Raw genomic sequence first — 26,513 nt, forward strand, 5'->3', positions numbered from 1 at the left:
TCCAGAACAATGAGACCATTTCAAAGAAGTGTGATTAAGAGGCCAAACCCTAAAAGAAAAGATACTTTTTCTTCTTAGGGCTGAAATATGGATTCTAACAGAGTCTTTCTTGTTTTTCCTTCCCACTCATATTAGAAAGAATATAGGAAAGATTATGAAGAGTCCATTAAAGGCAGAAACCTGACGGGCCTGGAGGTCACGCCAGCTTTGTTACATGTCAGACATGCAACCAAAATAGCGAGCGAGGTAGTAGCCACGCAGTGGTCTCTCCCTTCTTCCCCCAATAATCACACTAATGACTCATCGCTGTGTTTCTGCCTGGGTCCCACCTGACTCAGGCTCTCAGGTGGCATTCCCCTGTTTGATACTGTCTAATCTATGACTCCTTTTAATTCTTCTAATCTTTAAAACGGACTAGCTATTAAAACACGCCTACCTTAGTGTCCTATAGCAAATCTAATAAAATGTGCCTACCGTAGCATCCTATTAATTTCTAGTCTTGTATTTAATAATTAACGTCAACTGTGAACGATACACCCTGCATTTACTCATGCATTTACTCACTCGACCATGAGCTGTTAAAAACCGGAAGAATTGTTTTACTTATTTATTCATTAATTTATTTTGGTTTGATTTTGGCTCTTCCCCCAAGAGGACAATCCAGTCTTCCTTGTCAGTTTTGTTGATTTTATTTTGTAATATAGAAAGAGTATAGGAAAGATCTAGAAGAAAGCATTCGTGGGAGAGGTCTCACGGAAATGGAAGATACTCCTGACATGCTGAGAGCAAAGAATGCCACTCAAATCCTCAATGAGGTGAGATCATGGCCAACTATTGCGTGCACATAATTAATATGGCACCTTCATTCTAACCAAGTTAGACCAAGAGAGAAAAAAAATATTTTTGCATTTCAGAGTTTATACCCAGTATAAGTATTAACTGCTAAATAAAATACCTGTCAATTTCTGATGAGTAGATATGAAAACAGACTGTGTCTATAGAAATTGTCATAACCAATTAGTATCTGATATTACTTGATTTAGTATGGATGTATTCACAATGCCCATTTAAATGAAAACAACACACCACACTGGGAGAGTGTGCACCTAAATTTAATTATGTACCAACCCACATTAAAAATTTACTTTCTGTGTTAATGGACTTCCCTTGACTGACATCCCTGTACATAGAGCAGGATGAACAAGCATGCCATCCTGTCCAGTTAAGGTAGCTGCCAAGGACACCACCTGCAGCTACCGAAGGGGCATGTTTGGTCATTCATGCAGTTCTGTCATTCGTGTAGTTCTGTTACTCGAATCAGAGAAGGTAGGTGACCCTTTTCTTTGGGGAAAACAATTCTTCTACAGAAAGAATATAAGCGAGACCTGGAGCTGGAAGTCAAAGGAAGAGGCCTGAATGCCATGGCCAATGAGACTCCGGACTTTATGCGGGCCAGGAATGCTACGGACATTGCCAGCCAGGTCAGTGCCTGTGTGCTTGTCTTTCCAAATCATGGCCACGATTGTAAGGATGTGTTGTTAGACCTCTGTCGATTTACTTGTTTGACAGTAACATTAAATGTTTAGCATCCTTAAGCATAAAAGTAATGTAAGGCCCAGGGGCCCTTTGCCAGGCTGCTTGTCTGCCTTTCTTAGTCTACCTCCACTGGGGGTAGAACACAATCCAGGACCAAATTACTGTGCGGAATTGGAGCAGATTCTGACATCCTTGTTTCTTAGTCAACCCATTCATTTGGCACTAAGAGTGCCTTCATTAGATCACTTGAGGAGTTCTTTTTGCCCCCTGCTTCTAGACCTAAATTACAAACACATCTTTTTAGGTATCCAGTGTTGGTAAGCTCTCTGGTGTCAGATCTTATGTAAAAACAAAACGCTGCTTTACTATCTATCTACTTGATTATCCTGTGCCCATATTCATCCTCCATCTAAATGAATGGATAGTAAGTCTTTCAAAAACCAAGACCTTCTCAACCTCACTCTTTCATATAAAACTATAAACACAGGCCAGAAAGATGGCCCAGCAGCGAAGAGCATATGTCCTTCTATGGAGAACCTGGATTAGATTCCCAGTACTCACAGGTCAGCTCACTACCATCTATATCTTCAGTTCCAGGAGATCCAGCATCATCGTCTGGCCTCTGCAGGCACCAGGCATGCACATGCACAGACAGACATACAGGAAAAACACTCACACATATAAAAATTTTAAAACATATAAACACAACAGGAAGAAATGTGACAATGTCAGACAGAAAAGAAAGAAAGGGAAAAGAAAGAAAAGAAGTGTGATCGCTTCTTAATCCAACCAAGCTAACAGGTGCTATGCATGCTGTTTTAACATTCACTGGACTATTGGGTGTCCTTTTACAGATTAAGTACAAGCAGTCAGCAGAAATGGAAAAAGCCAATTTCACTTCTGTCGTTGATACCCCAGAGATTATTCATGCTCAGCAGGTCAAGAACCTTTCTAGCCAGGTAAGGATGTTCCTTAGGGCAAAGGTTTTTCTCTTCCTAAGGGATTGTTCTGTCATATCATGGTCTGCCCCACCAGAATGTAAGGCCTTTAGTTACAATGCATATTTGAGTCAGAAGTGAGATTTCTGAATCAGATTTAAAGAGAGATTGATTATAAGAAGGATTTGGGTGTGGCCGCCTCAGCAGTCAAGTGTGACACTCTGGGTTTTATCCTAGTAACTGGAAGAAAAAACTCAAAACCTTTTAAAGGAATTTCCAAGCACTAAGGAAGGTATTGATGGTACAACTCACTATCTTTTAAAGATAGCTATCTTTTAGCATCTCTTAGAATGTGGGTTTAAGGTGTGTGGAAGACCCATGGTTAGTCCTGCCTAACCGTGGCTGGGACTGAATCATCAACTTGAGCCACAAAACCTGTGGCATCCCAGGCTGGATAGCTTCTGGCTTCCTGCCAATCCTGTGGCAAAACGCACGATAGCTGGGTGTAGGATGGCACATACTTGTCATCTCAGCACCTGAGGAGAACGGGACAGGAGGCCAGTGTGGGCTGTGCAGCAAGAAACAAAACTAAGCAAATATAAAACAAGATAAAAAATAAATAGGATTTCTTCATACGTTAGTACTCTCCAGAGATGATCAGGATGAGCCTGCAAGGGCAGGATGCAATGAACCTTCCCTCTGGTGCAGTGAGAGGGCTGTTTCAGGACTACCAGCCTGTGTAACGTGGGACTCACCGTCTCTATCTCTTGGAACCTCTCCCAGAAAAAGTACAAGGAAGATGCAGAGAAGTCCATGTCATATTATGAGACTGTTTTGGACACTCCAGAGATGCAAAGAGTCCGCGAGAACCAGAAGAACTTTAGCCTCGTAAGTTTCTGTTCCGTGTAGGCCCAGCCCACTGGTGGGATCCAGCAGGCTAAAGGAGGGTGGCTTTGGGGACACACACTTGGTATCCTATGAGAGCGGAGGAGTGCACAAGAATCTTGTCTGGGCTCACTCTTGTATTTTAATCTGAAATGAGCATAAAAGTATCACCTCCGTAGGTGGCTTCTTGTCACTAAATACAAACTATTACCATTGGGTTTTGTTCTTGTTTTTGTTTTACTGGTGACATATCTTTTTCAAATCAAATCTAAGCAAGAAATACTTTAAAACATTTATTTTTAGTACATTTTAGGTTTTGAAAAGTTAGTTTCTGTGCCCGAGGGCGCACATAGCTTGGTGTTAAAACATGTTCTTCATGAGGTGTGAGGCTCCAGATTCAATCCCAGAAAGTCTTTAGCAACACCCCATCATAAAATTATTTTTTCTCCAAAATTCATATTAAAGAATTGACTTGGCTACTGCTTTGTGATTGTTGTGGAATGGGCTTTCATTAATATAAAATTTTAACTTCCCATCCACAATATACAACAGTTATAAAATGTTTAAGAGAATGTTGAAATCTTAACAGGATATTTACTCTTTCTTCATAGCTCCAATACCAGTGTGACCTTAAAAACAGTAAAGGGAAAATTACAGTTGTTCAAGACACGCCAGAAATACTGCGTGTTAAAGAAAACCAAAAGAATTTCAGCTCGGTACATTTACTATTTACTTTCCATCTAATGCTAACCTAATAATGCTGTTCTCTTTAAGAAGGCACACGGGTCCCACGCTGACAAAGGCAATTAACCTCTAACTTGCCCAGTTAATACTAGTGGGTCTCTGGTAAAATGCCCCATACTTTGTTTCCAAATCATCATTCCTGAGAACATTGGAAATAACTTAAATCTAACAAAATAACTCTTCTCTTTAAATTTTTTTTAATCTCAAATAGTAACTCAGAGAGTAACATGTGTTGTCTTGTTCCAAGAAGGTGGATTTCTTTGTGGTGTGGTTTTCTCTTATTAGCCTTCTCCAAAATAACTGACTGTGCATATTTTTAATGAGTTCTGTGGGGTTTTTTGATTAATTTATTTATTCATTTTACATCCCAATCATAACCCCCTTCCAAGTTCTGTGTTTTTTAATCAACGTTTTCTGTTTTGTTTTGTTTTCTCCTTCTGTATTAATATGCTGTGATATTCTAATGGGAACTCTCAAGAGGCAGCAAGTGACTGGCCTTGCCTATATGGTTTTGGGCATTCTAACAGGAGGACATCAGATGTGATACTTCAACTCTTGCCTGGAAACACCATGCAGTGTCTCTGTTTTCACAGAAGCCATGTGGCTAGTCTTTCTCCAGGCACTGCCCGCGTTTCTCTCTTTCTGTGTAACACTCTTGTGATTCTGAATGCCCAGGTTTTGTATAAAGAGGATGTGTCCCCGGGAACAGCAATTGGAAAAACCCCTGAGATGCTAAGAGTGAAGCAAACGCAGGACCACATTAGCTCGGTAAGGACATGTCAGAGCTGCTTGTGCTGTTGCCCGCCTGACTTTGATAAATCCGCGACATTAGAGTTCTACTCAAAGCTTGTCACCAGAAACTGTCCAACAGCTGTCTGTGCTCCTCTGTCATCACATGCTATGTGCTAGTGGAGGTTCTCATGAAGGTGCGTTAGGTGTGGAAGGGGTGTTAGGTGTGAGAAAATAGGACATAGCAGCATCACAGAATGGCTTTCCAGAGACTCATGTAGCTACATCTGTCCTAATCAAACAGACTCTCCGGTATGAAGAGGCTGGCAGAGAAGAGGCCTCTTCCTACTTTTCCATTCTCTGATTTTAGTTGCCTCTCAAGCAGTCTTGGTCCAAAAAATGTTAAATGGTAAAGTCCAGAATAATTATCCTTTCTGAAAAGATAAATCTCTGGCTTCCCATCTCCTCCTACCTGGGGCGTAAGGCATCCCTTCATCCAGGACATTCCAGAAGTGCGTGCTGCCTGTCCTCCCCAGCTGTCTGCATCGCCAGACATTACTACTGCGGTGTTTGTACACAAGTAGCCCTTATTTTATTAGTGATGGCCCCAAAGTGAAAGAGGAGCAATGCTGGCCATTCAGATAAACCAAAGAGCTTCACTGTGCTTCCTCTGTATAAAAAGTTCAAAGTGTTCCACGTAAGAAGTAAAATGCCAGATGCTGAAGTTGCTAAGAGATCCAGTAGGCCAAGCATTGTATCTGTGAGCTTGGAAAAGAGGGGAAGAATCCCACGCTTGTTTCCTGCCACGCCTCGGAACTGCAAAACAGAGAGCCACACTTACAGCAAGCCCTTGAAGAAAAAGGCAGTCTGAGTGTAGTGGCACACACCTTAAAGCCACCACTCAGGAGGCAGAGGCCGGTGGATCTCTGTGAGTCTGAGGTCAGCATGGTCTAGACCTTGTCTCAAGACAACACAGAACTAAAGGAAAGCCGGGCTGTGACTCAGTGGCAGAGTATGTACTAAATGTGTATAATTCCCAGCCTCCCTGAAGAAATACAGGACTACTAAGCAACCCTACACATGTGGTGGGAAGAATTCAGCATGCAGTAATACCTTTGTGTCCCCGTTTCCATGTAGGTCAAGTATAAAGAAGCAATTGGACAAGGAACTCCGATCCCTGACCTGCCCGAGGTGAAGCGTGTCAAGGAGACCCAGAAGCACATTAGCTCGGTACTGATGCTTACTCCGCATGCCTTTGTATGACTGGCCACCTCGCAACTGGTGTTCTAGTTCCCAGCCATCCCTTCCTTCTGTCAAAGGCCTCTTCTGCTTGGGGATGCTGTGACTCCTTCCCTGACCCCCTCAGGTTGCAGAAGTAACCAAGGGAGCTCATAGTCGTAGCTCATTCCCTATGACCCCTCATGCTCTAGTTTCTTTGTGTTGAAAACTTCATTTTGAATCTTCTGTCCATTAACTTGAGAAAACAAACAAAACACCACAGGGCCACAGGTTCTGTGTTTCTGTGTTTGTTTCTTAGGGTTGCAACTTTTGCCTTTCTGTAGTTTTCTTCTACTGAGGTGCTCTACCTGCCTCTGCCACCATGGGATTCATGGTGTGCACCATGAATCTTAGGTTGAAACTTATTAAAAGGGAAGGAGACAAGAGGTTTAGAAAGTGGGGATTCCTTACTCCTTTTGTTAACATTTACAGCCCTTTGATGGTAACCCTAAAAGAAAACACAGATTTAAGCGCAAGGGCTGAGGACACAGTTCGGTGGTGGATGCAGTGGACCGCGACTCAGTCTCAACACTGCAAATAAAACATCAAAATAACCACAGTGGAAAAAGGCCAACCTACAAGCACTAGCTTACGTGATTCTGCCTTCATGGCTCAAAATTTCAGAGAAAGATGTTCATCCTGAAATGGAAATTATGCTCGTTCATATCAAGTATCCAACTTGGGATCACCTAAGGCTTTATTAAAGTTGGGGGCAGTGATGCATGCTGGTAATCCCAGAACTAAGGAAGCCGAAGTGGGAGGAATGACGGGAGTTTAACATGAGTCAGGGCTAAGCAGCAAAAGAGCCTGTCACCAGTGTATACACATATACATATATATGGTAAAATACAAAGAAATTTGTTAGGAAATGCATAAAATTCTCAATGGCTCTATGCTCAAGACATTAAGACGGGATACAATCAAATGGTTAACTTGGGGTTGCTATGTTTTTATTTGGTTTTTGAGGGGGTGGTTTCTGGCAACTGAACTCATGGCTTTGCAGACGCCAGTTAAAAATGTTTCTCGTTGTTAATTAAATTTACTATTACAATTTAATGCATTTTAAGAATGTACTAAGTATTGGCTGTGGAAAATGCAAAATTTAGTATCCAGTTCTCAAGATGGCAAAATATTTATGGACTCTGTTTTCTTTTGTCCCTGGGTTGATTTTACAAAAGCAGCTTGTTTTTACGAACATTTACCAAAGACTCCCTCACGGAGCTGTAATCTGAAACATTTGTGGTTACTCTGCTTTCTGGGTATTCTAATTATTCTGCAGGTCATGTACAAAGAAAACCTGGGAACAGGCATCCCAACCACTGTCACCCCAGAGATTGAGAGAGTCAAACGCAATCAAGAGAACTTTAGCTCGGTATTTACAGATATATGAAATAAGAAATTCTTTCCCATAAAAAAACTACCAGAATAACCTACCATTCTACTTCCCAAAGTAACAGCTTAATGATTCTGTGTGTGTTTGTGTATCATCCCCTGATGAAAACCACCCGACCTGATTCAAAATGGCCACTCTTCACATTGCTCTTTAACATTTTTAGCAACTGACTGGTGTGAGCTAGATCCGAGATTCTGTTAGCAGCATTAACAAGCTTCCTCAGGGTGCTTGCACCCTAGAACCCAGTGCTTCCTACTGTACCTTTCTAAGACACAGAGGTGTAGAGTTCTGTAAAACTGACATTCAAAAGTGTTGCCCTGACTAAGTTCTGCTATCTAAAATCCCCCTCCTTACCCGCCCCATACCCCATTCCTCCGTCTCTCCTTGTTTTGAATGTCTTCTGGGTACTTTCTTGTATCTCACAGGTCTTGTACAAAGAAAGTTTGGGGAAAGGAACCCCTACAGCTATCACTCCAGAGATGGAGAGAGTCAAACGCAATCAAGAGAACTTTAGCTCGGTATTTCTTAGGGGCAAAATTCCCAACCCTGATTCACATTAAAATAACGGTCACATTAATGTCTTTAACATACAAATATAAAATTACTAAATTTATATAATGAACGAATGATGTCAATATTACTTCATATTCCAATCCAAACCTAATATAATTTTTAATACTGGTGTGAAATTGTAACTGTTTTCTTTAAAACACAGCTAAAAACCTGTAATTCTGTTCCTTCCTCCACTTCTAACTAGTGTGATAAAGGTCAAAAGTTAAATCTAACATCCTTCCCCAAAGGATAGCACTGATCAGAATTGTATTTAGTGTGTGGTTTGATTTTTTTTTAAAGTATTTGTAGCTTTTCCTAAATGGTCATGATTCTTAAACATCTTCATTTGGAAACAAAATACCAACAATAACTCAGAAAGATGTATTTGCTTATGTCAGTGAGCTTTGTTGTGTGCCATACAAGTGACCTTTCCTTTGGAATATATTCAGGATCCCCCGCTAAGTGGGTATCTATGTAATGCTAATGTTGATGAATATTTGTTTGGTCTCCCCAAGCGCTCTTTTTTTTTTTTTTTTTCTGATGCAGTGTTGTCTCTAATCAGTTAGTTTAAATACTTATATAATAAGGCTTAATCCTGCATTTTTGAGAAGGTATGTATAAGCTGAGCAACCATTATATAGTGTGCAACTAAATACACAAAGGTGATCCACAGTTGCTCTATTTCTTAGTTTTACTTCTTTGTAAGAGCAAGAACTGTTGGAGATTTATTTTAAGGTGAAATCTACCTAAAAGATGGATCCAAGCTGACGTGATTATTGGTTCTGTGCATGCAGATATTGTACAAAGAGAACCTGAGCAAGGGGACCCCCCTACCTGTCACTCCTGAGATGGAGCGAGTCAAGCGCAATCAAGAAAACTTTAGCTCGGTATTTGCGAGAAAGCGCCTTTAACTCCATATTAAAAAGAATAATTTTGATAAACCTTTTTTTTTTTTTTTTTTTTTTTTTTTTTTTACTATTTGTTGCTTTATAATAACTTAACTTCTTTGAAAAAAAACAAAAACAAAAAACTCACCAACTGAATCTTTCTGTCCTGGATTATTTTACTTACCACTTAATCTCAATGCTTTGTACTTTTTGAAATGCCTCCTTAAAACTTCTCTATATTAGATGTCTAGGTATCTCTGTATTAACTCAACTGTCTGTGTGTGCTGTTGGGAATTGGGCTCACAGCCTCACTCGGGCCCCTCCCTTAACACTTTGAATTGTTCCTTTCCTTTACAATGATGCTAGTCCTGATTTCCAAACACCCAAACCTAGAAACTTGAATTTACTTGGAAATCTTTCAATCTGATGTTTCTGGGTTGGTGCAACAAGAAAAGACACTGATCTAAGGCTGTGGAGGGAACACCTCCCTTGCCTGGGAAAGTGGTGACCTCCCCACAGGTCCCACCAGGATAAACAGCAAAGGAAAACATTCAGCATGGGAACCAAAAGCCTTACTTTGATAATTGTCCTAAACATGCCATTTTGTAACTAGAAATCTATGCTTTCCAATTTTTTTTTTTAAGACAGTCTCTTTACTATGTAGTTTAGGGTGCTTTTAAATATGTCATCCTCCTGCCTCAGCCTCCCTAATGCTAGGACTATAGGCATGTTTTTCTTTTTTTAAACATACCAATTATATCATGATATATTAATTTACATTAATTTTTAATTAACTGATGTTCCTGAAAACTCTAATTATAAATCACCTGTGCTCCTCCCATAAAAGGAACTTCTGGGCCTGAAATGGAGATTTACATAGCCTCTGAAAATTTAATTGGATCACTTTGGGGAGGAGGGTTGATGTGAAGTGTGCTTCATTTTATCAAGTGTCTCCTAACAGCTTGACACTTTCACACATTAGATCAGGAATTCCCTTTGTGTCTACTTTTTGTGTGGTTCCTAATTACTGCTTACTAACAATTTCTCAGTTTCAGTATGTTTTCATTGTGTGTTGATATGTCCTTTGGGGTCCGTTTACTGTTTTTCTATGAGTTCACTTTTTCTTTCTTGGGAAAGGTACTACTTCTTAAAATTATATTTTAGTTATTTCTGCATTACAGTGTATTTTTTTTACAGTGTATTCTTGTGTATCTATTTGAATCTAATTAGTCTAATGGCCTTGTACAATTTTTTTCTTAATGTGTGATCTGTGTTATTTACATGTTATGTTAGACAACATTGTCCAGTGGTGCCTGGGCCTTTTAGATACTATGGGAAAGACTGTATATTAAATATACACTTTTGGATTTGATCATTTGCGTAACATTAACAAAGACCAGTGTAGCGAGAGAGCAGATTCTCTGTAGTTGTAAATGCCTCTGATACTCTGAGACAAACGTTTTATGTAGAAAAAAGGACTGCATCTATCTCTATGTTCTTATAACTTGTTTGTCTTTCTCCCTTAGTTCTGTGGGTTAGAGTAGAAAGATGAGCAGATGAAGTGGTAGGGATCACATGGCCACCCAACGTGGTCTTTCCTGCTAGATGTCCATGTGTCATAGTCTAAGGAGCTGCTCTGACTGCTTGTGTTCTCCTCCGATGCTTTCTTGTGTCATACAGGTGTTGTATAAAGAGAACCTTGGGAAAGGGATTCCGATCCCCATCACTCCAGAGATGGAGCGAGTCAAACACAATCAAGAAAACTTTAGTTCGGTATTTAAAAATTAAAAACAAACAAACAAACAAAAAACCCAACCCCAAACCCCTTTAACTATTTCGTAAAAATGCTGTAAAAAGATTAACGGCTAGAATTTCAAAATCTAATTAGCTCATCCCAGTTTTAAAATATGACCTGTTTTGTATCCAACTGAATGCTGCTGTTCCTACGATTCAGTTTCCTCTCCTTGGTTAAACATTAACCCGATCATTAAAAATATTCCAGCTTAAAAAGAAAATAACACCCTCAGTGTTGGAGCACCTGTGTTCCCCTTGTTTTGGCAAATGTGATATGAACACAAAGCTTCAAAGTGCTCTTCTGTGAAGCTCTGAGGATCTGTGGCGCAATCCCTATCCTAACCTCCCCCTCTCCTGGCACTTACACAGTCTTTCTGGAGTTTCTTTTTTAGCATCTTATCATCACTGTAGTTCCCAATATGTTCACCCAGACTAAAAATTACCTTTGACTGCTTTGAAGGTCAACAAAAGTATGTATGAATCTTTCCACTGATAATACTTTTAAAACTCAAACACCCTTTTCACAACCTATGAAAGTAACTTCCTTGGTTTGGTTTGTCTCCCATTTTTCTCTCATAATGATAACTAATTTCTCTTTTCGTAGTGCTCTTTATTACTTACACTGCAGGAGTGAGCTCCAACAGCAAAAATAACAGAACCTCTTTAATGTCCTCATTTCTGCGGCTCCTTCCTGCAATCCTTTTTCCTTACAGGGTGAAGCTTTTGGTATTTTCCCATCTCTAACTCCTCTTCCCCCCCCCCCCCCCAGCCAACTGCTCTACAAGGGAGAAAAAGTGACTGATGGCTTTCTGTTCTGCGTGCTTTCTTATCATGTAGGTGCTATACAAAGAAAATGTGGGGACAGGAATTCCAATCCCCATCACTCCAGAGATGCAGAGAGTCAAACTCAATCAAGAAAACCTTAGCTCGGTATTTTGGAAAGAAAAGGGGGAAAGACGCCATTTAACTGCAGAGTCAAACTCACCATTAAACCCTTTTCCCTTCCTTTGCTTCTAATGTATCTTTGTAAAAGGATATTCTTTTCTCATTTAATGTTTTGATTTTTTTTTTTTTTTACATAACCTGGCTATTTTAAACATTTTTAAAGGGGTAAATATTTTAGTTTTGTGGATAACAAAACCAAGTTCTAACCATCTCAAATCCCCACAGTTGCTTAGGATGTACTATGCTCACAAAAATGAGGGGGAAATGCTGACAGTGTGGATGACTCTAATAGCTTTTCCTAGATAGTAGGGTAGGTCCTTGCTCCCGTGACTCACAGCTTCCCCCAGCCCAGTAACAGCTTCCTTAAATAGCACATGGCATCTTGTCAGCATATTATTCCTGGCTCCTGTATTATTTTGTACCAAAGAAGTTGACCTTACCTTTAGATTTTCACAGAAATTGAAATGTCACTCACCATCGTTTCTCTGATACTTTCTCGTCGTACAGGTGCTATACAAGGAAAACATGGGCAAGGGAACCCCTTTACCTGTCACTCCAGAGATGGAGAGAGTCAAACACAATCAAGAAAATATTAGCTCGGTACTCTGACAAAAAAAAACAAAAATTGACTGCTTCTTGATTTTAAAATTACTTCAATGACTTAAAATAATTCCTATTAATCCTACTTTTAAAAGCACCTTAAGCCTTGCACATTTCTTGACCACATTTATCCTTCATTCATACCTAGCCTTAACTTAATAACAAAATTGCTTTATTTCATTTAAAATTCTAATATTGAGGTTAACTGATTTTCCTACAAAATATTCTTCTCATTTCACCCCAAACTTACTCTCTGACGTATCCAAGGTCTGTTTTGTGTGCTTGAGAAATGGGGGGAGGGGAGGAACAGATGAAGGGATGGACGGATAACCTTGATGGCTGAAATAGAAGGTATAATGAGGCTTTCTTGAATATTGAAGTTTTTGATGATTTGGGGTTCTATCTTACGCCACCAGACTTGAATCTTTTGTGGTGGTCAGGATCAGTCTGCAGGGCCTTGCACAGGCTAAGATGTGCTCTTCCACTGAGCTATACCCCCAGCCCTACTATGATAGATGCGGGCAAAAAGACCTCGGGAGAGTAGCTCCTGATCCACGACCACAGATAATGATGCAAACTTCATTCAGTGGTGGTTTTCACACCTGAGTAAGCTGCTGAAAAAGGGAGTGTCACCAAAAAGGTTTTAGTGAGCTTAGTTTTGTTTTTGTTTTCTTTACTCTGATCCTTGGTGCTAACAATGTACTGCCTCCAAGCTTGTGCTCTCTGATACAACCTGTTGGTGGCTGGGGGAGCTTTCAGTAACGAAGTCATTGCTCAGCATCGATAGCACCTAAAGGTTTCTCCAGTCCATCAGAATCACCTGAGAGCTGGTCAGACCAGACTTCTGGATCTGTTCCGTGCTCCCTTTCCTTTGTCAGTAGCTGCAGTAGGGAGCAGAGAACAAGACACTTCTTATCATTTCTCAGCTGATACTGACCAGCTGCTCAAGGGCTTAGAGAACTGCCGAAAGAAAATCCCTCCTTGGTGCCATTTACCAAACCTCTCAGGGCAACCAGGACACCGAGGGAGTCACAGGGGTTGAGGATTTATGACATGCTTTTTACATTTTGGTAATTGCTGAAAACATTTCTCGTGGCTGATAAGTGTGAAATATTTAGTTAAAAAAAAATAAGCAGAACACAAAGAAGAGTAAGAGAAGCGCTTGCCTGGGGGTCTACAATTTTACTCTGAGAGCCTGTGCTGCAAAAACACCCATTAAAGAGCTGTTGTATTGGGGTGGCTTCAACCTCCATGACACAAGCCCACATGGTAAGCCCTAACAGATGATGTGTGAGGGAATTCACAGACGCATACTAGTGGTAACATGGTGGTAGGGGCTTCCTCCTTCCTGGAACATCCCAGTTCTCACGTGGAACCTGCGAGTTTCGAGGCAAGGTTGTACCATAGACATGTGTGTCTTGCTCTAACTACAGTCAACTTCTCCATTGAAAACGGAGAAGACTGCTATCTAACCTCAGCACCTAAATGATTTGGTGCCCAGGGCCTCATCAGAAGTTAATGTCATTCCATTTATTCTTTTGGTAATTGTAACTCTTTTTTTTTTTGTTGTTGTTGTCTCCTTTTGGATTTTTGGATCCACTGGACTCATTTAGGTTTTGTACAAAGAAAATGTGGGGAAAGCCACCCCAACCCCTGTCACTCCAGAGATGCAGAGAGTCAAACGCAATCAAGAGAACATTAGCTCGGTATTGTCTTGAGAAATGAAAAGTGCTTCTAATTTTACAAAGTAACCCTTGCAGTTTGGCCTGCTCTTAATCCCATACAAGGTTAAAAATCAAATAAAATGCCAGTTATGCTTTACTCTCCTCTAAACAGCATACAACATTTGCCATTAACTATTTTTGCTTTTTTTCTTGAGAGCTATTCTCACTAATAGTAATAGGTTACACCTAACATTTCCCTCACCCCAGCTGTATTTATATTCAGTAGTGAGCACTGCCTCCTAGTGAATGACTTCCAGGCCCAACTTTGTTCCTCACAGGTGCTATACAAAGAGAACATGGGGAAAGCAACCCCCACACCCTTTACTCCTGAGATGGAAAGAGTCAAACGCAATCAAGAAAACTTTAGCTCGGTATTTGAGAGGGAAAATGAATCATTAAAATTCTAACAAGCCTGACCATCATGGCTACACCACTAATTCTCTCACAGTGTTTCCAAGACTTGTGATACCTTTTACAATTCTTCCCTGACCACTTAAAAAAAGCCACCCACCCTTACTAGTTCACACTGAGTTCAAATTTATCTCCTGCTTTCTACTGTAACATTTTAATGGCTTTCTCCTCCTGAGGTGTTTCTTACACTGCGTGACATAATTGGGCTGTAACAACAACTAAATGATGACTTTTCAGAACTGTGTTTTCCTTTGCTTTCTGATGTCGGGCTGCTCTCTTGGCTCCTCTAGGTATTGTACAAAGAGAATATGAGAAAAGCAACACCAACACCTGTTACTCCAGAGATGGAGAGAGCTAAACGCAACCAAGAAAACATTAGCTCGGTATTTCCTGATTAAATAGAGCAGTGGAACAACTTGGAATTAACATTTTTTAACACCATGAAAACACACCTTTCTCAGTCAACTGAAAAAGACACTAAAATTTAAAACAACAGATAATGCAACATCTTGGAAAATGTTTTAACATCATAAAAATGTGCACTTCTTTCACTGAAAATTCACACTAAAATTAACACAGCATTGCTTTCCCATTCCAAATGATCATACTAAACATAGAATAATTGCCTATGGTTTTCTTCCTCTTACACTTGACTCTAAGGTAGTTTTCCATAACCACCTATAACAAATTGACCCCTAACATCTTCTGCCTTCTGCTGTTATTTCTAAGGTTCTTTATTAACTGTATACTACTCAGAACTTACTGTCTTCACTTTGATATTCTTGTGTTTTGTGTCTGGAAGACTCTGATTTTGGTTTTAGCATAATGGTTTGTGTAATCTGGTCATTCCCTAAGGAAAATGGTTACATGCTCAAAAGGCCGGGTCTTTCAAATTCCTTTCAGTATCAGATTTAATGCAAAATGCCATCAAATATTCTGGCACTGGTATTGCAGTTCCTAGTAAATTCAAGAGGGTGCTTTCTTCTGTTTTCAGACTTACACTGTGCCCCTTCTTTGAAAAGGAAACATTTTCATTTCCAATGTCAAGTCCTGTGACTTCTGATGCAAACCTTGCCAGTCCTTGCGCTGATCTGGTACACTTGGTCCAGTATCTGGCTACTGTCTTTTGACTTAAATTTTCCTCACGAGCTTCCTCCACTTGGATCTGTTGAAGTCTTTGAGCATAAGAATTAGAACAATCCCCTGCCACATGTTCATGCATGTTTCTCCTCCATAGGTTCTTTACTCCGATAGCTTCCGGAAACAAATACAAGGTAAAGCTGCCTATGTGCTGGATACACCAGAGATGAGACGGGTTAGGGAAACCCAGCGGCACATCTCAACAGTAAGTCCGAATTCTTTTCTAAGTGTGTATTTATTTATGTGTATGTGCCTGCCTGTCTGTCTGTGTGCAGTGCCTGCAGAGGTCAGGAGGAGGGTATCAGATCTCCTGGAACAGGAGTCACACATGTTGTGAACTACCTTGCGTATGCTGGGGACTGAACACAGGTCATCTCTGAAAACAACGTGTACTCTTAGCTGCTGAGCTATTTCTCTAGCCACAAGAATTCTTTATGATTGGCCGGCCAGCCTGGTGGAATATGTTCAACCAGAGATGGTCACGCCACCAAATTTTCATAAAGTAAATTCATCTTTCAGGTGAAATATCATGAAGACTTTGAGAAACACAAAGGCTGCTTCACACCAGTTGTGACAGATCCTATCACTGAACGAGTAAAGAAAAACACACAGGACTTCAGCGACATTAACTACCGAGGTATTCAGAGAAAAGTGGTAGAAATGGAACAAAAACGCAATGACCAGGATCAAGATACTATTACAGGTAACTGAAAACAAAGTGACAGAATTATACCAAATAGAAGACAAAGGACCCAAATCTGTGAAAGCCCCATTAGTCAGTTTGCAGAGCTGAAGTATCAGTAGCATTTTCTGCCATCTTTGTTCTGAGAAGAGCAGAACCTAAGCTAAGCAGAAGCCCAGCCCTCCTTGTGACTGCCCACAATCCTGCTTGGTTCTCAAGTTACAGACAAACAAGAGAACACTTGTTCTGACCACTGGCTTTTTTTTTTTTTTTTTCTTTCAGGTCTGCGTGTCTGGCGTACTAACCCTGGTTCAGTTTTTGACTATGATCCAGCAGAAGACAACATTCAATCCCGAAGTTTACACATGATTAATGGTATGCACCACTCCCCCCAGAGATTCACGACATAAATGCCACCATCTAATGGACTAGAGTCAATGAATGTTCCTTCCCTCCAGGGCTTTTCACCTTTGAAGCTTGCTCCCTGACTGGTGGACCAAACTAAGCATGTTGGGTCTAGGAAAAGATTGTAATAAACTGCCTCACTTCATGTCTCCTTCAGATCCCATTATTACCTTTTCTGTTTTCCCTAAAGTTAGTCTTTTTGTTAGAGAAAAGATGATAATAAAATACATAGGCAGAAAAAAGAAAACATGCATGTTCATCAGGAACATTGTGAACTGTTTGTGTTAGGGGGATATTCACAAGAGTAGCAGCACATACTCAAACTGTCTGCTCATGTAGAAAATAAAATAAACCAATGGCCCAGATATTGTTGTGTACTCCTTTAATCCCAGTAATCGGGAGGCAGAGGCAAACAGATCTCTTTGAGTTGAAACCCGACTTGTTCTGCACATTGAGTTTCAGACCAGCCAGGGCTTCTTGGAGACCCTGTTTCTTTGTTTGCAGTATCATGGTGTGCTGTTCTTTAAAGGCTCATACTGTAGTCTGTAGATAAACCAGTAGTAACTTCTGGTCTACCCTGACATGTACAATTTTAATCTTGTGCCCACAGTACCAGGAAAGGACACAGGTAAGGCAACTCCATCCATCTGGAAGTGAGGGAGGTCTTTCTGGAGAAACCGAAAATGAAGTGTGGTTAAGATTGCTCCCTGTTCACTGAAGTGAGCCAGGAAAGTGGTGCGGTGGTAGAAAGGCACATCTTTAAAGACAGATAATTGAGTCTGAAACCTCCTTGTTCCACTGTAGCCACCTTTGGCCATTTAAGCTTTCACCTATAGAGTAAGAACAACAACTATACACTAGAAGAATTGCATGTATATCAAAGAAAACTAGTTAGAACTATGCTGGCTAAAATCAAATAAAAAATGCAACGGAGGCATCACTGCTGCAGAAATCTTGTCTTTGCTACATGTCCCCCAGTCCAAGCCCAACGTCGCAGCCGGGAGCAGTCACGATCGGCCAGTGCACTGAGTATCAGTGGGGGTGAGGAGAAGTCTGAGCACTCAGAAGCTGCAGACCAGCACCTTTCCACATACAGTGATGGAGGTGCCTTCTTCTCGGCAACCTCAACAGGTACAAGGAATTTCCCAAGTGGGTATGTGTGCAAACATGGTAATCCCAGCACCTGGGAGGCTCTGGAAGCCAGCCTGGGCTACCTGGAGACTTTGTCTCAGACAAATAAACACAACAAGAACAAGTGGATGGTATTGATGGACAGTCATGAGGTCAACTCACAAATTGTTAATAAGCAATGTTTTAAATTCAAGTTATTACTTTCATGAGAAAAAGACTGAAATTATAGTTACAAATTTAATTTTCATAGTTTTACTAGCTCTGCTCTTCACAGAGGTCATTGAGAAAAAGACAACATTGCTTGGTTGGTAAACACAGATGAGCTGTCCACACATGCCTTTACTATCGTTTCTTCTTTGCAGCTTACAAACATGTGAAAACCACTGAGCTTCCACAGCAAAGGTCATCGTCAGTTGCCACTCAGCAGACAACACTGTCTTCTATCCCATCACACCCCTCTACCGCCGGAGTAAGTAGAGAGTAACAGGCACAAATTACTAGATGTGTGTTTGTGTGTGTTTAATTCTGGTTATAAGATGTGCATATACATATAAGTATATAAATACAGCCTTCTGGGTTCATAGTTTTACTTATATGTATATGTATTTAGGGCTGACCACTTGGAATTAGATAATCAATAAAGGGGCTCATTCCATACTGATCCTCCTCTCTCATTAACTGCCTATAGCTCTTCATTTAGGGGTACTGGTCTTGTAAGATTTTTCCCAATTGTCCTTGTTCAGTTTTGTTTAGGCAGCCATATTGTTTGGATTTCATGGGTCCAGCTTCCTTGCCCTATATATTAGGCATCTTGGTCCTCTAATTTCTTTGATCAGAGATAAGAGCCATACTCATCTGAAGGTATAAAGATACATACTTAAAATGCAGTTGGACATTATCCTGGTTTAGGAAGGTGGCAGGGTAGATTTTCCTCTAGGTTTCTTTGGGTAGTTGGCTAGGCACTATTACTCTCCATTGAGCAGGCCTTAAGTTCAGTGAGACAGCTGTTGGTTATGGCCAAGATACAAGTGTCATTATTGCCTTTTAGGGATATATTACTGTGCTGCTTGTTTTTTGTGGTTCGTAAGCATCACAGCTGCTATGGCTGTTAATTTTCTCCCTTGGCAGCTTGCACAGCATCTTCAGACATTATGACAGCTAGTCCTTGCAAAGGAGACTTTGAGGTCAGATCCAGCTGGATCCACAAGTCCTGTAACTAAAGTGGGTAGTGTTTTCAGCAATAGGAACTTAACCCTATTGGGAAGTCAACAAGGGCAACAGGAATAGCCTATATGGTTTTTGGAATCTCTTGGACTTCTCTATTGACAACTCCAAAGATATTTCATGCCTACTACTGGAGTTTTTTTGCTAGATAGTCTCTGGCTCTTTCTTAAGTAGCATTATCACCCCAGTGACATTGCTTCATTAAAGAAATATAGTATGTAATTTTATAGTTTATACATAATATATTGTATTTGTACAAGGCATGTCATGTATAACATAGTAATACATAGTGTGTACATAAAATGATTCCCTATTTTTTTTCAAACATCTTTAGCATTCTTTATTCCTCCTCTCCCCTTCCCAACTAAAGCCCTCCCCTCATTTTCCCCATTCACAGTACTTGTGCCCTGCTGGTCCCTTCTCTAAAGCCCCTCCTCTCCACCCCCAACCTTTCACTTGTTCCCACTTCACTTTCCTGGTTTCTGTAGTTACTACAGGGAATGTATATTCTCTCTCAAACACATAGAGAAAGAGAGAGAGAGAGCAAGCTAGGATTCATAAACAAAAGAGAACACATGGCATTTCTTTTTTTCTGGGTCTGGGTTACCTGGGATATCTTCCTTAGTATAATATGCATACCATCCATTCACCTGCAAATTTCATGGATTTTTTTTTTTAGCTGAATAGTATTCCATTGTATATATGTACATTTTCATTATCTATTCATCAGTTATAAAGGACATTTAGGTATTTGCAATTCGTAGCTATTGCTGAGCAGCAGTGAACATGGATGAACAAGCATCTGCAGGATACGATCATCAAATACTTTGGGTACATGCTAAGTGTTGGTATAGTTGGTTCATATGGTAGATTTGTATGTTTTAAGGATTCTCCACATTGACTTCCAGAATGGCTGTATCTGTTTACAGTCCCACCAATGATTGAGGGTTCTCCCTTTCCCACACCCTCACTAGCATGTCAATTGTTTCCTTGAGCTTAGCCATTCTGATTGGTGTAAGATGAAATCTCTAAGTTGTTTTAACTTACATTTTCCAAATTGCTAAGCGTGCTGAGATACTTCTTAGCCATTTTTATTTTCTGAGAATGTTTTGTTCAGAGCCATAGTCCCATTTTTAAAATCAGATTAATGCTTTTAACTGTATTTTTAAGTTATGTATTCCAGTTATTAATTTTCTATCAAATGTACAGAGGATTCCCTCCCACTCTGTGGGCTTCCTCTGCCCTCAGTTGAAAGTTTCATTTGCTGCACAGAAACATTTTAGCTTTATCAACTTGTCAATTGTTGGCCTTTGGCAAATTAATCTTATTCAGGAAGTCTTTTCCTATATTTAAATCTTGAACTACTGCCTACTTTCTTCTAGCAGATTCAACACTTCAAAGTTTCATATTGAGGTCTTTGATCCATCTGGAGTTTACTTTTGTGAGAGAGACAGGTCTAATTTCACTCTTCTATATGCGGACATTCAGTTTTCCCAGCAATTTTGTTGTTTTTGCCTTTGCTGAAGTTTTTGGTTCTCTGATCAATTATCAGATGGCTGAACTTATGTGGACTCATAGTTTGATAGTTTCCATTGAGCCTATTTTTGTGCCAGTATTAGATTATCACCATAATTCTGTAATGTATCTTGACATCTAATGGCAATCCCTCCAACTTTGCTTTTTGCTCAGGATTGCTTGGCTAACTAAGGTCTTTTGTGGTTCCATATGAAATTTTAGTGCTTTGTTGTTTTTAACTGGGGTGGCATTGAAGCTATAAACAGCCTTTGGGGAGGATGATCATTTTCATAGTATCAATCCTTCCAATCTAAGGACATATGAAGTCGTTACCATTTTCTAGTGTCTGCCTCAATCTCTTTCTTAAGTAATTACAATTTTCATAATAGAGGATTTTCACCTCGATTAGGTTTATTCCAAAATATTTGAGGTTATTGTGAATAGGAATGCTTCTATGATCGCTTTCTCAACATGCTTGCTGCTGCTGCTGGCTACTGAGTTTTCTAAATTGAAATTTATATCCTGGCACTTTGCTGGAAATGTCATTTCTAGAAGTTTTCTGGTAGAAGTTTTGGGATCTATAAATAGCTACAAATAAATATTTGACTCCTTTTCAAACTTGAATCCTTTTAATTTCCTTGTCATAACTAGTTAAAGCTTCAAAGCTGTGGGTTTGCCAAACATAGCCTGTTTTGTTGAGGTATATTCCCTCGTCACGCAGACATTGGATTTTTATCAAAAAGACTTTCTATATCTATTAAGAAAAACATGTAGTTTCTTGTGGCTTACATTTATTGACTTCCATATATTGAACTATCCCTGCATCTCTGGGATAAAGTAAACTTGATTGTGGTCATCTTGATGTGTGCCTGTACTCGACTTGCAGCTATACTAAAGATTTGTCTCCATGCTCCATTTCATGTTGTTTCTTTACCTACTTTTGGTATTAGAGTGACACTGGCTTCACAGAAGAAACTTGGAATTGCCCTTCTGTTTCTAACATTTATCTATTTTAAGGATTGTCTATAGGTCTCGGAAAATCTGCTATAACTCTTTATGCTCTTAATCTGTCTGAGCCTTTATTACTCAACAGGCTTCTTGTGGTTTCAATCTCATTTATTGTAGGTCTGTTCAAGTTTGTGTTCTTTTAACTTTGGTGGGTTTAGATTTTTTAAAAAACTTTTTATTAAAAAATACTCCCTTATAAATCAGAATTCCTTTTGTGTACGCTGTTTTCCTTATCTCTGATGCTGTTATTTGGGTCATGTTCTCTTGGCCAGTTGGGCTAAGGGTCTGTTGATTTTTTTTTTTTTTCTCTCCAAAAGAATCGTCTTAGATGCTTTTGTTTTTGTCATTTCATCCTGTCTACTGGGTTTTGTTTTCCCAAATGCTTGAGCTGTAACGTTAAATCACTTGTGCTTTCTGATTTTTTAAACTTAAAAATGTATTTATGAAATGTATTTTGATCTTCTTTCCCCTTCCCCAACTGCTACTCCCTGGTCCTCTCCCCCTAAATTTGTAGTTTCCTTTTATGACTGCTTTTAATGTGTCCCAGAAGTTATTTACTTCCAGGATTTTTCTTTCTTGATTCCCTCATTGACCCTTCTATCATTCACTGATTTTGTTATCTAATTTTGAAATATGTATAATCTAGAGTTACTTATGGTGATTTTAAGATTCGTTATACTGTGGTCAGAACAGATAAGTGAAACTATTTGGAATGTTCTAAATTTGCTAAGATTTGTTTTGTGTCTCAGGATGTGGTCTATTTCACAGAAGCATCCAGACTGCTGAGTGTATCTTAGCGTTAGTTGGACTATTCTGTTGATATCAGGCCTATTTGACATATAACATCACTCAAATTTTTTTGTCCAGATAACCTGTCCCTTGGAGACAGTAGGGAACATTATCACATACTGAGTTGGGAGTTAATCTGTGTCCTTAATTCCTGCAGCACACATTTTTATGAAATTGGGTGTACCAGAGCTTGCTGTATGTAAATGTCTTCCTGGTTGTTTCCTTGATTAGAAGTCTGAACTCTATTTTGTCGGATATTAGGATAGCTACACCTGCTTGTATCCTAGTCTTATTTGCTTGAAGTACTCTTTTCTATCCTTTTACTTTAACATATTTAAAGTTGAGTTTCTTGTAGACAGCAGAAATGGGCACCTTGTCTCTTAATCCTTGCTAGTCTCTTGACTGGAGAATTGAGGCAATTTGGGAGCTGCATGTGGTCTTAGTCCTATTTTATACTTAAGTATAGCTTTATTTGCTTTCTTCCTATAGCTCCTCAGTAATACTCTTCAATCCAAAATAGTGCTTCTGATATTCTCTGGAAAACTGCAAGTCTCCGTTTGTTAAACATCCAAGAGAAGGAAGGTGCAGTTGAGAGCTTATATATATATAAATTGATCAGTTGTCCATAAACATTTGAGAGGACACCATCAGCTTCAGCCTAGCTTATATGGGGAATGGCTTTGTCTTGGAGTCCTTGGTATGACCATGTCATGTCAAAAATAAACATTCACTCAGGACTGGACTCAAATAGGGCTTCCTCTGCTCCACATTTTAAAGATTTACATCTCTTCTGAGTGTTTTTCCTGTAGTTTTATGTACACCACCTGAGCACAGGTCATAAAATGATACTGGATCTCCTGAAACTGGAGTTACAGTTGCAAACAACTAGGAACTGAACAGATCCTCCCAAGAACAGAAGAGCTCTTAATGACTAAGCCCTCTCTAAAGCAGTAAAAACCGCTCACAAATCTCCTTTGGAAAAGTCTTTATTCATACTTAGCATTTTAAATACTTCTGGTGTTGAGTTGAACATCTTCATATTCCAGGTATAAATTCATCGGCATATGATTTGCAAATATTTAATTTTTTTTTTTTTTTTTTTTTTTGGTTTTTAACTGTCCTTTTTAACTTGAATTTAGAAAAAGGTCATATGCTCTTACCACTAGAAGCTATTTTCCTTGTTTTCATTCCCATGATTAGAAAATCTTCCGTGCCATGTATGACTATATGGCTGCAGATGCAGATGAAGTGTCCTTCAAAGATGGAGATGCTATAGTGAATGCCCAGGCGATTGATGAAGGCTGGATGTATGGCACTGTGCAGAGGACCGGCAGGACCGGCATGCTCCCGGCCAACTATGTGGAAGCTATTTAAGACTTCAAGATCTTCATCAGCCTGCAGTGTCTCCAACACTGTAGGTAACATTTCAGTGGAGACTTCAGTGTCCCACCCATACTCTCAAGCTGTCCAGTATTTTCACCTGTATCACTATCATTTAATGTTATCACCTCTTCTAGAGAAACCTGTTATTTTCCATGAAACCAAACATTAATTCATCCATTCAGTTCTTAAACTAGACTTATAGATTCATTTATTTCTAGATTTACACATGAAACCTGAGACATTAAACATATAAAAAAAAGCTCATTTTGAAAATTACCATTAAACTTTCAGTTTTAAGTTAAAATTTACAATGGAATTTTTAAGAGCATCTGTGGTATTATGTAACCAGTCTTTCCCAATTAATAAAACATTTTAACATTATTCTGAACATACCAAAGAGTAAAAGAACAACAGAACTACTTTTCTCATATTTAGTAAGTGCTAATGCTTGTGTTTTTAATCTTATTTCTGTAAGTTATAAGGATGACAGTCAATATTGAGAAATTTGAAATAAAACCCATAGTACCAAAACAAAACTGCTCATGGGCTAAATTTTTTAATAAAGTCTGAGTTTAAAAGTTATGCAAATGGGTCTGGAATCATAGGCTGGTGGTTAAGAAGCTCTGGCTGCTCTTCCAAAGGATCTTTGTTGGATTCTCAGCATCCACATAGCAGCTTACAACCATCTGTAACTGGAGCCCCGGAAATACCAGGCATATGGTACACACATTTAGATTTACACAGGCAAAACAATGAAACCCAAAACAAAGTTACCTAAGTTTTTTAATGCACTGATGTTTTTTTACTGTATTGATAAAAATGAGGAGCACACATTCTCAAAAAGATCCATTTTACATAAGCATTTGTTTTTTCAGCTAACATGGGTCTCTTAATTAGATAATTGAGGCAATTGATTCCAACTTTTTGGGTTGGCATTAATCCATTCTTAGTTCAACAAACTTCCCTTCAAGAATCCTCCTCTACCTATCAGCTATCCTCAAAATGTTTAATTTTGCTGGTTTGTTTTCCAGCCAACCAGTGCATTTCTCCTGTAACTTCAAGTAAATCTAGCTAGTGACAATTTACTGTGACTCCCACAAAGGACTCCTAACATTAACCACATCCTACAAGTTTGCAATCAACACATGTGCAAACTTTCACCCATCCCCCTATTTTGTCACACACACCATCTGTTTGTGCTGTTTTTATCAGTGTCATGTGGTGGTGGAAAGGCAGCCTATGGATCTTGACTTTCACAAGCAATACTACCAGGCTGCAGAGAGGCCCAAGACCACCTATTTTTTTCCCCACCTTCTAACAAAGGGAAATTATCTGAGCTAACATTCATGCCCAAATGTATTTTAGATTTATCATGCCCCACTGCCTGTCCCATTCATGTTTAAAGTTTGGACAAAAAGGCATACAGGGGGATAGATTTGAGTGATGCTTCCGTAAAACAAAAAGATGCCCTGAAATGTCAGGATGTGACCAGGAAACTGGGGACACAGCACAGAATTTTGTCTTCGGTCCTTGAAAGCACACAACAGACACCTTGGAAACAAACTGCAAGCAGAGATGCTGGGGTACTGTCCCAGTTTCCTATCTACTATAATTGCTATAACCACAGCACCAGAAGGCAGGCAAGAACTGAGTAGAAGTTCATGGTGAAATGCTGCTTACTTGGCTTGATCCTCATGGCTTGTTCAGCCTTTCTTATTATACACCCCAGGAGCACCTGTGCTGGGATAACACTGGTCACAGTAGGCTAGTCCCTCCCATACCAATCAATCAATAAAATGCCCCACAGACTTGCCTGTAAAATCTGACAAAGGCATTTTCAGTTGAGGTTTCCTCTTTCCAAATAACTCATTTGTATCGCACTAACAAAAACTAACCAGCACAATTGACCCAGTTTCAATCCAACATACACAAACATCACTGTTTAACCTAAGCCTTCCTTGTACCCAAATCTCACATCAGCATCACAGAAAAAAACACTGATAAAAGTCTAAGGTGTCTTTAAAGGCAATGTCTCCTAACTATGGGTGCCTATATGGGCAGGGTAAGAGCTTATGGGGGTTCTTTCTTACTCAAAAAGGGAAGAACCAGGCACAGTTCCAATCAAAGCAAAACCAAAATCTCAGTGTATTTCAAATAGCTCAGTGTACACTGTCTAGGACTCACCACCCTCTGGCTCCAAAAGGCTTGGGAAGTTCCACTTCTGCAGCTCTGCCATTTGTAGTACAAGCATCCTGTCTTGTAGTCTAAGCAGCTTGTTTCAGTCTGGCTCCACTCCATACCTGCCAGGCCTGGACTCTCCAATATATGGGTATCTCAGTGCAACAGAGGCTACACCTTCACCAACAGCATCCTGTCCTACTCTACAGGGACGCCAATCCTGCTACAAGGTGTCAAGCCTCAACTTCAATGATTCCTTTAATCTTGTAGCTTTCATGCAGTCAAAACTAGTACCATGTGGAAGACTTATACATTACTTACACATTACTCAGCTGACAGCTTGAGATGCCTCCTTGGTGCCCTCAGGACCACAGCTTTTGGGTACTGAACCCCCAAAAAATAGATCTCAGATTTCACTTCAATGATGCTGGTATTTGGTAATCAACTCATTTCTCAACCCCAGCTAACCAACACAAATTCTCAGTAAAATCAAGGTTTTACTTCAGTGGTGCTCAATCAGCACTAAGCATGTGATTCTTCAGTCTCAGCTGATCAGAAACCAGAACGTTCCCTAATATTTATCTTATATATACAGTATTCTGTCTGCATATATAGACACATGCCAGAAGAGGGCACCAGATC

General features: G+C 39.7%; 1 protein-coding gene across 1 annotated transcript in view; it reads left to right on the forward strand.

Moving 5' to 3' along the window:
• Neb (nebulin) overlaps positions 1-23,925 on the forward strand; it is a 192,214-nt gene extending 168,289 nt beyond the window's left edge. The window contains exons 128-147 of the mRNA XM_055600265.1: positions 136-246; positions 705-815; positions 1,368-1,481; positions 2,391-2,495; positions 3,258-3,362; positions 3,971-4,075; positions 4,779-4,871; positions 5,970-6,062; positions 7,390-7,482; positions 10,623-10,715; positions 12,189-12,281; positions 13,895-13,987; positions 14,284-14,376; positions 14,707-14,799; positions 15,654-15,761; positions 16,076-16,259; positions 16,521-16,613; positions 17,622-17,774; positions 18,137-18,243; positions 23,511-23,925. Coding sequence (XP_055456240.1) covers positions 136-246; positions 705-815; positions 1,368-1,481; positions 2,391-2,495; positions 3,258-3,362; positions 3,971-4,075; positions 4,779-4,871; positions 5,970-6,062; positions 7,390-7,482; positions 10,623-10,715; positions 12,189-12,281; positions 13,895-13,987; positions 14,284-14,376; positions 14,707-14,799; positions 15,654-15,761; positions 16,076-16,259; positions 16,521-16,613; positions 17,622-17,774; positions 18,137-18,243; positions 23,511-23,684 — 2,214 coding nt within the window. The 3' untranslated portion in view covers positions 23,685-23,925. The remainder of the gene's footprint in view (positions 1-135; positions 247-704; positions 816-1,367; positions 1,482-2,390; positions 2,496-3,257; positions 3,363-3,970; positions 4,076-4,778; positions 4,872-5,969; positions 6,063-7,389; positions 7,483-10,622; positions 10,716-12,188; positions 12,282-13,894; positions 13,988-14,283; positions 14,377-14,706; positions 14,800-15,653; positions 15,762-16,075; positions 16,260-16,520; positions 16,614-17,621; positions 17,775-18,136; positions 18,244-23,510) is intronic.
• The last annotated feature ends 2,588 nt before the right edge of the window (positions 23,926-26,513 follow it).

The sequence above is a fragment of the Psammomys obesus genome, unplaced genomic scaffold (assembly GCF_907164565.1).
Source record: "Psammomys obesus unplaced genomic scaffold, mPsaObe1.curated_primary_1811, whole genome shotgun sequence".
Taxonomy (NCBI): Eukaryota; Metazoa; Chordata; class Mammalia; order Rodentia; family Muridae; genus Psammomys; species Psammomys obesus.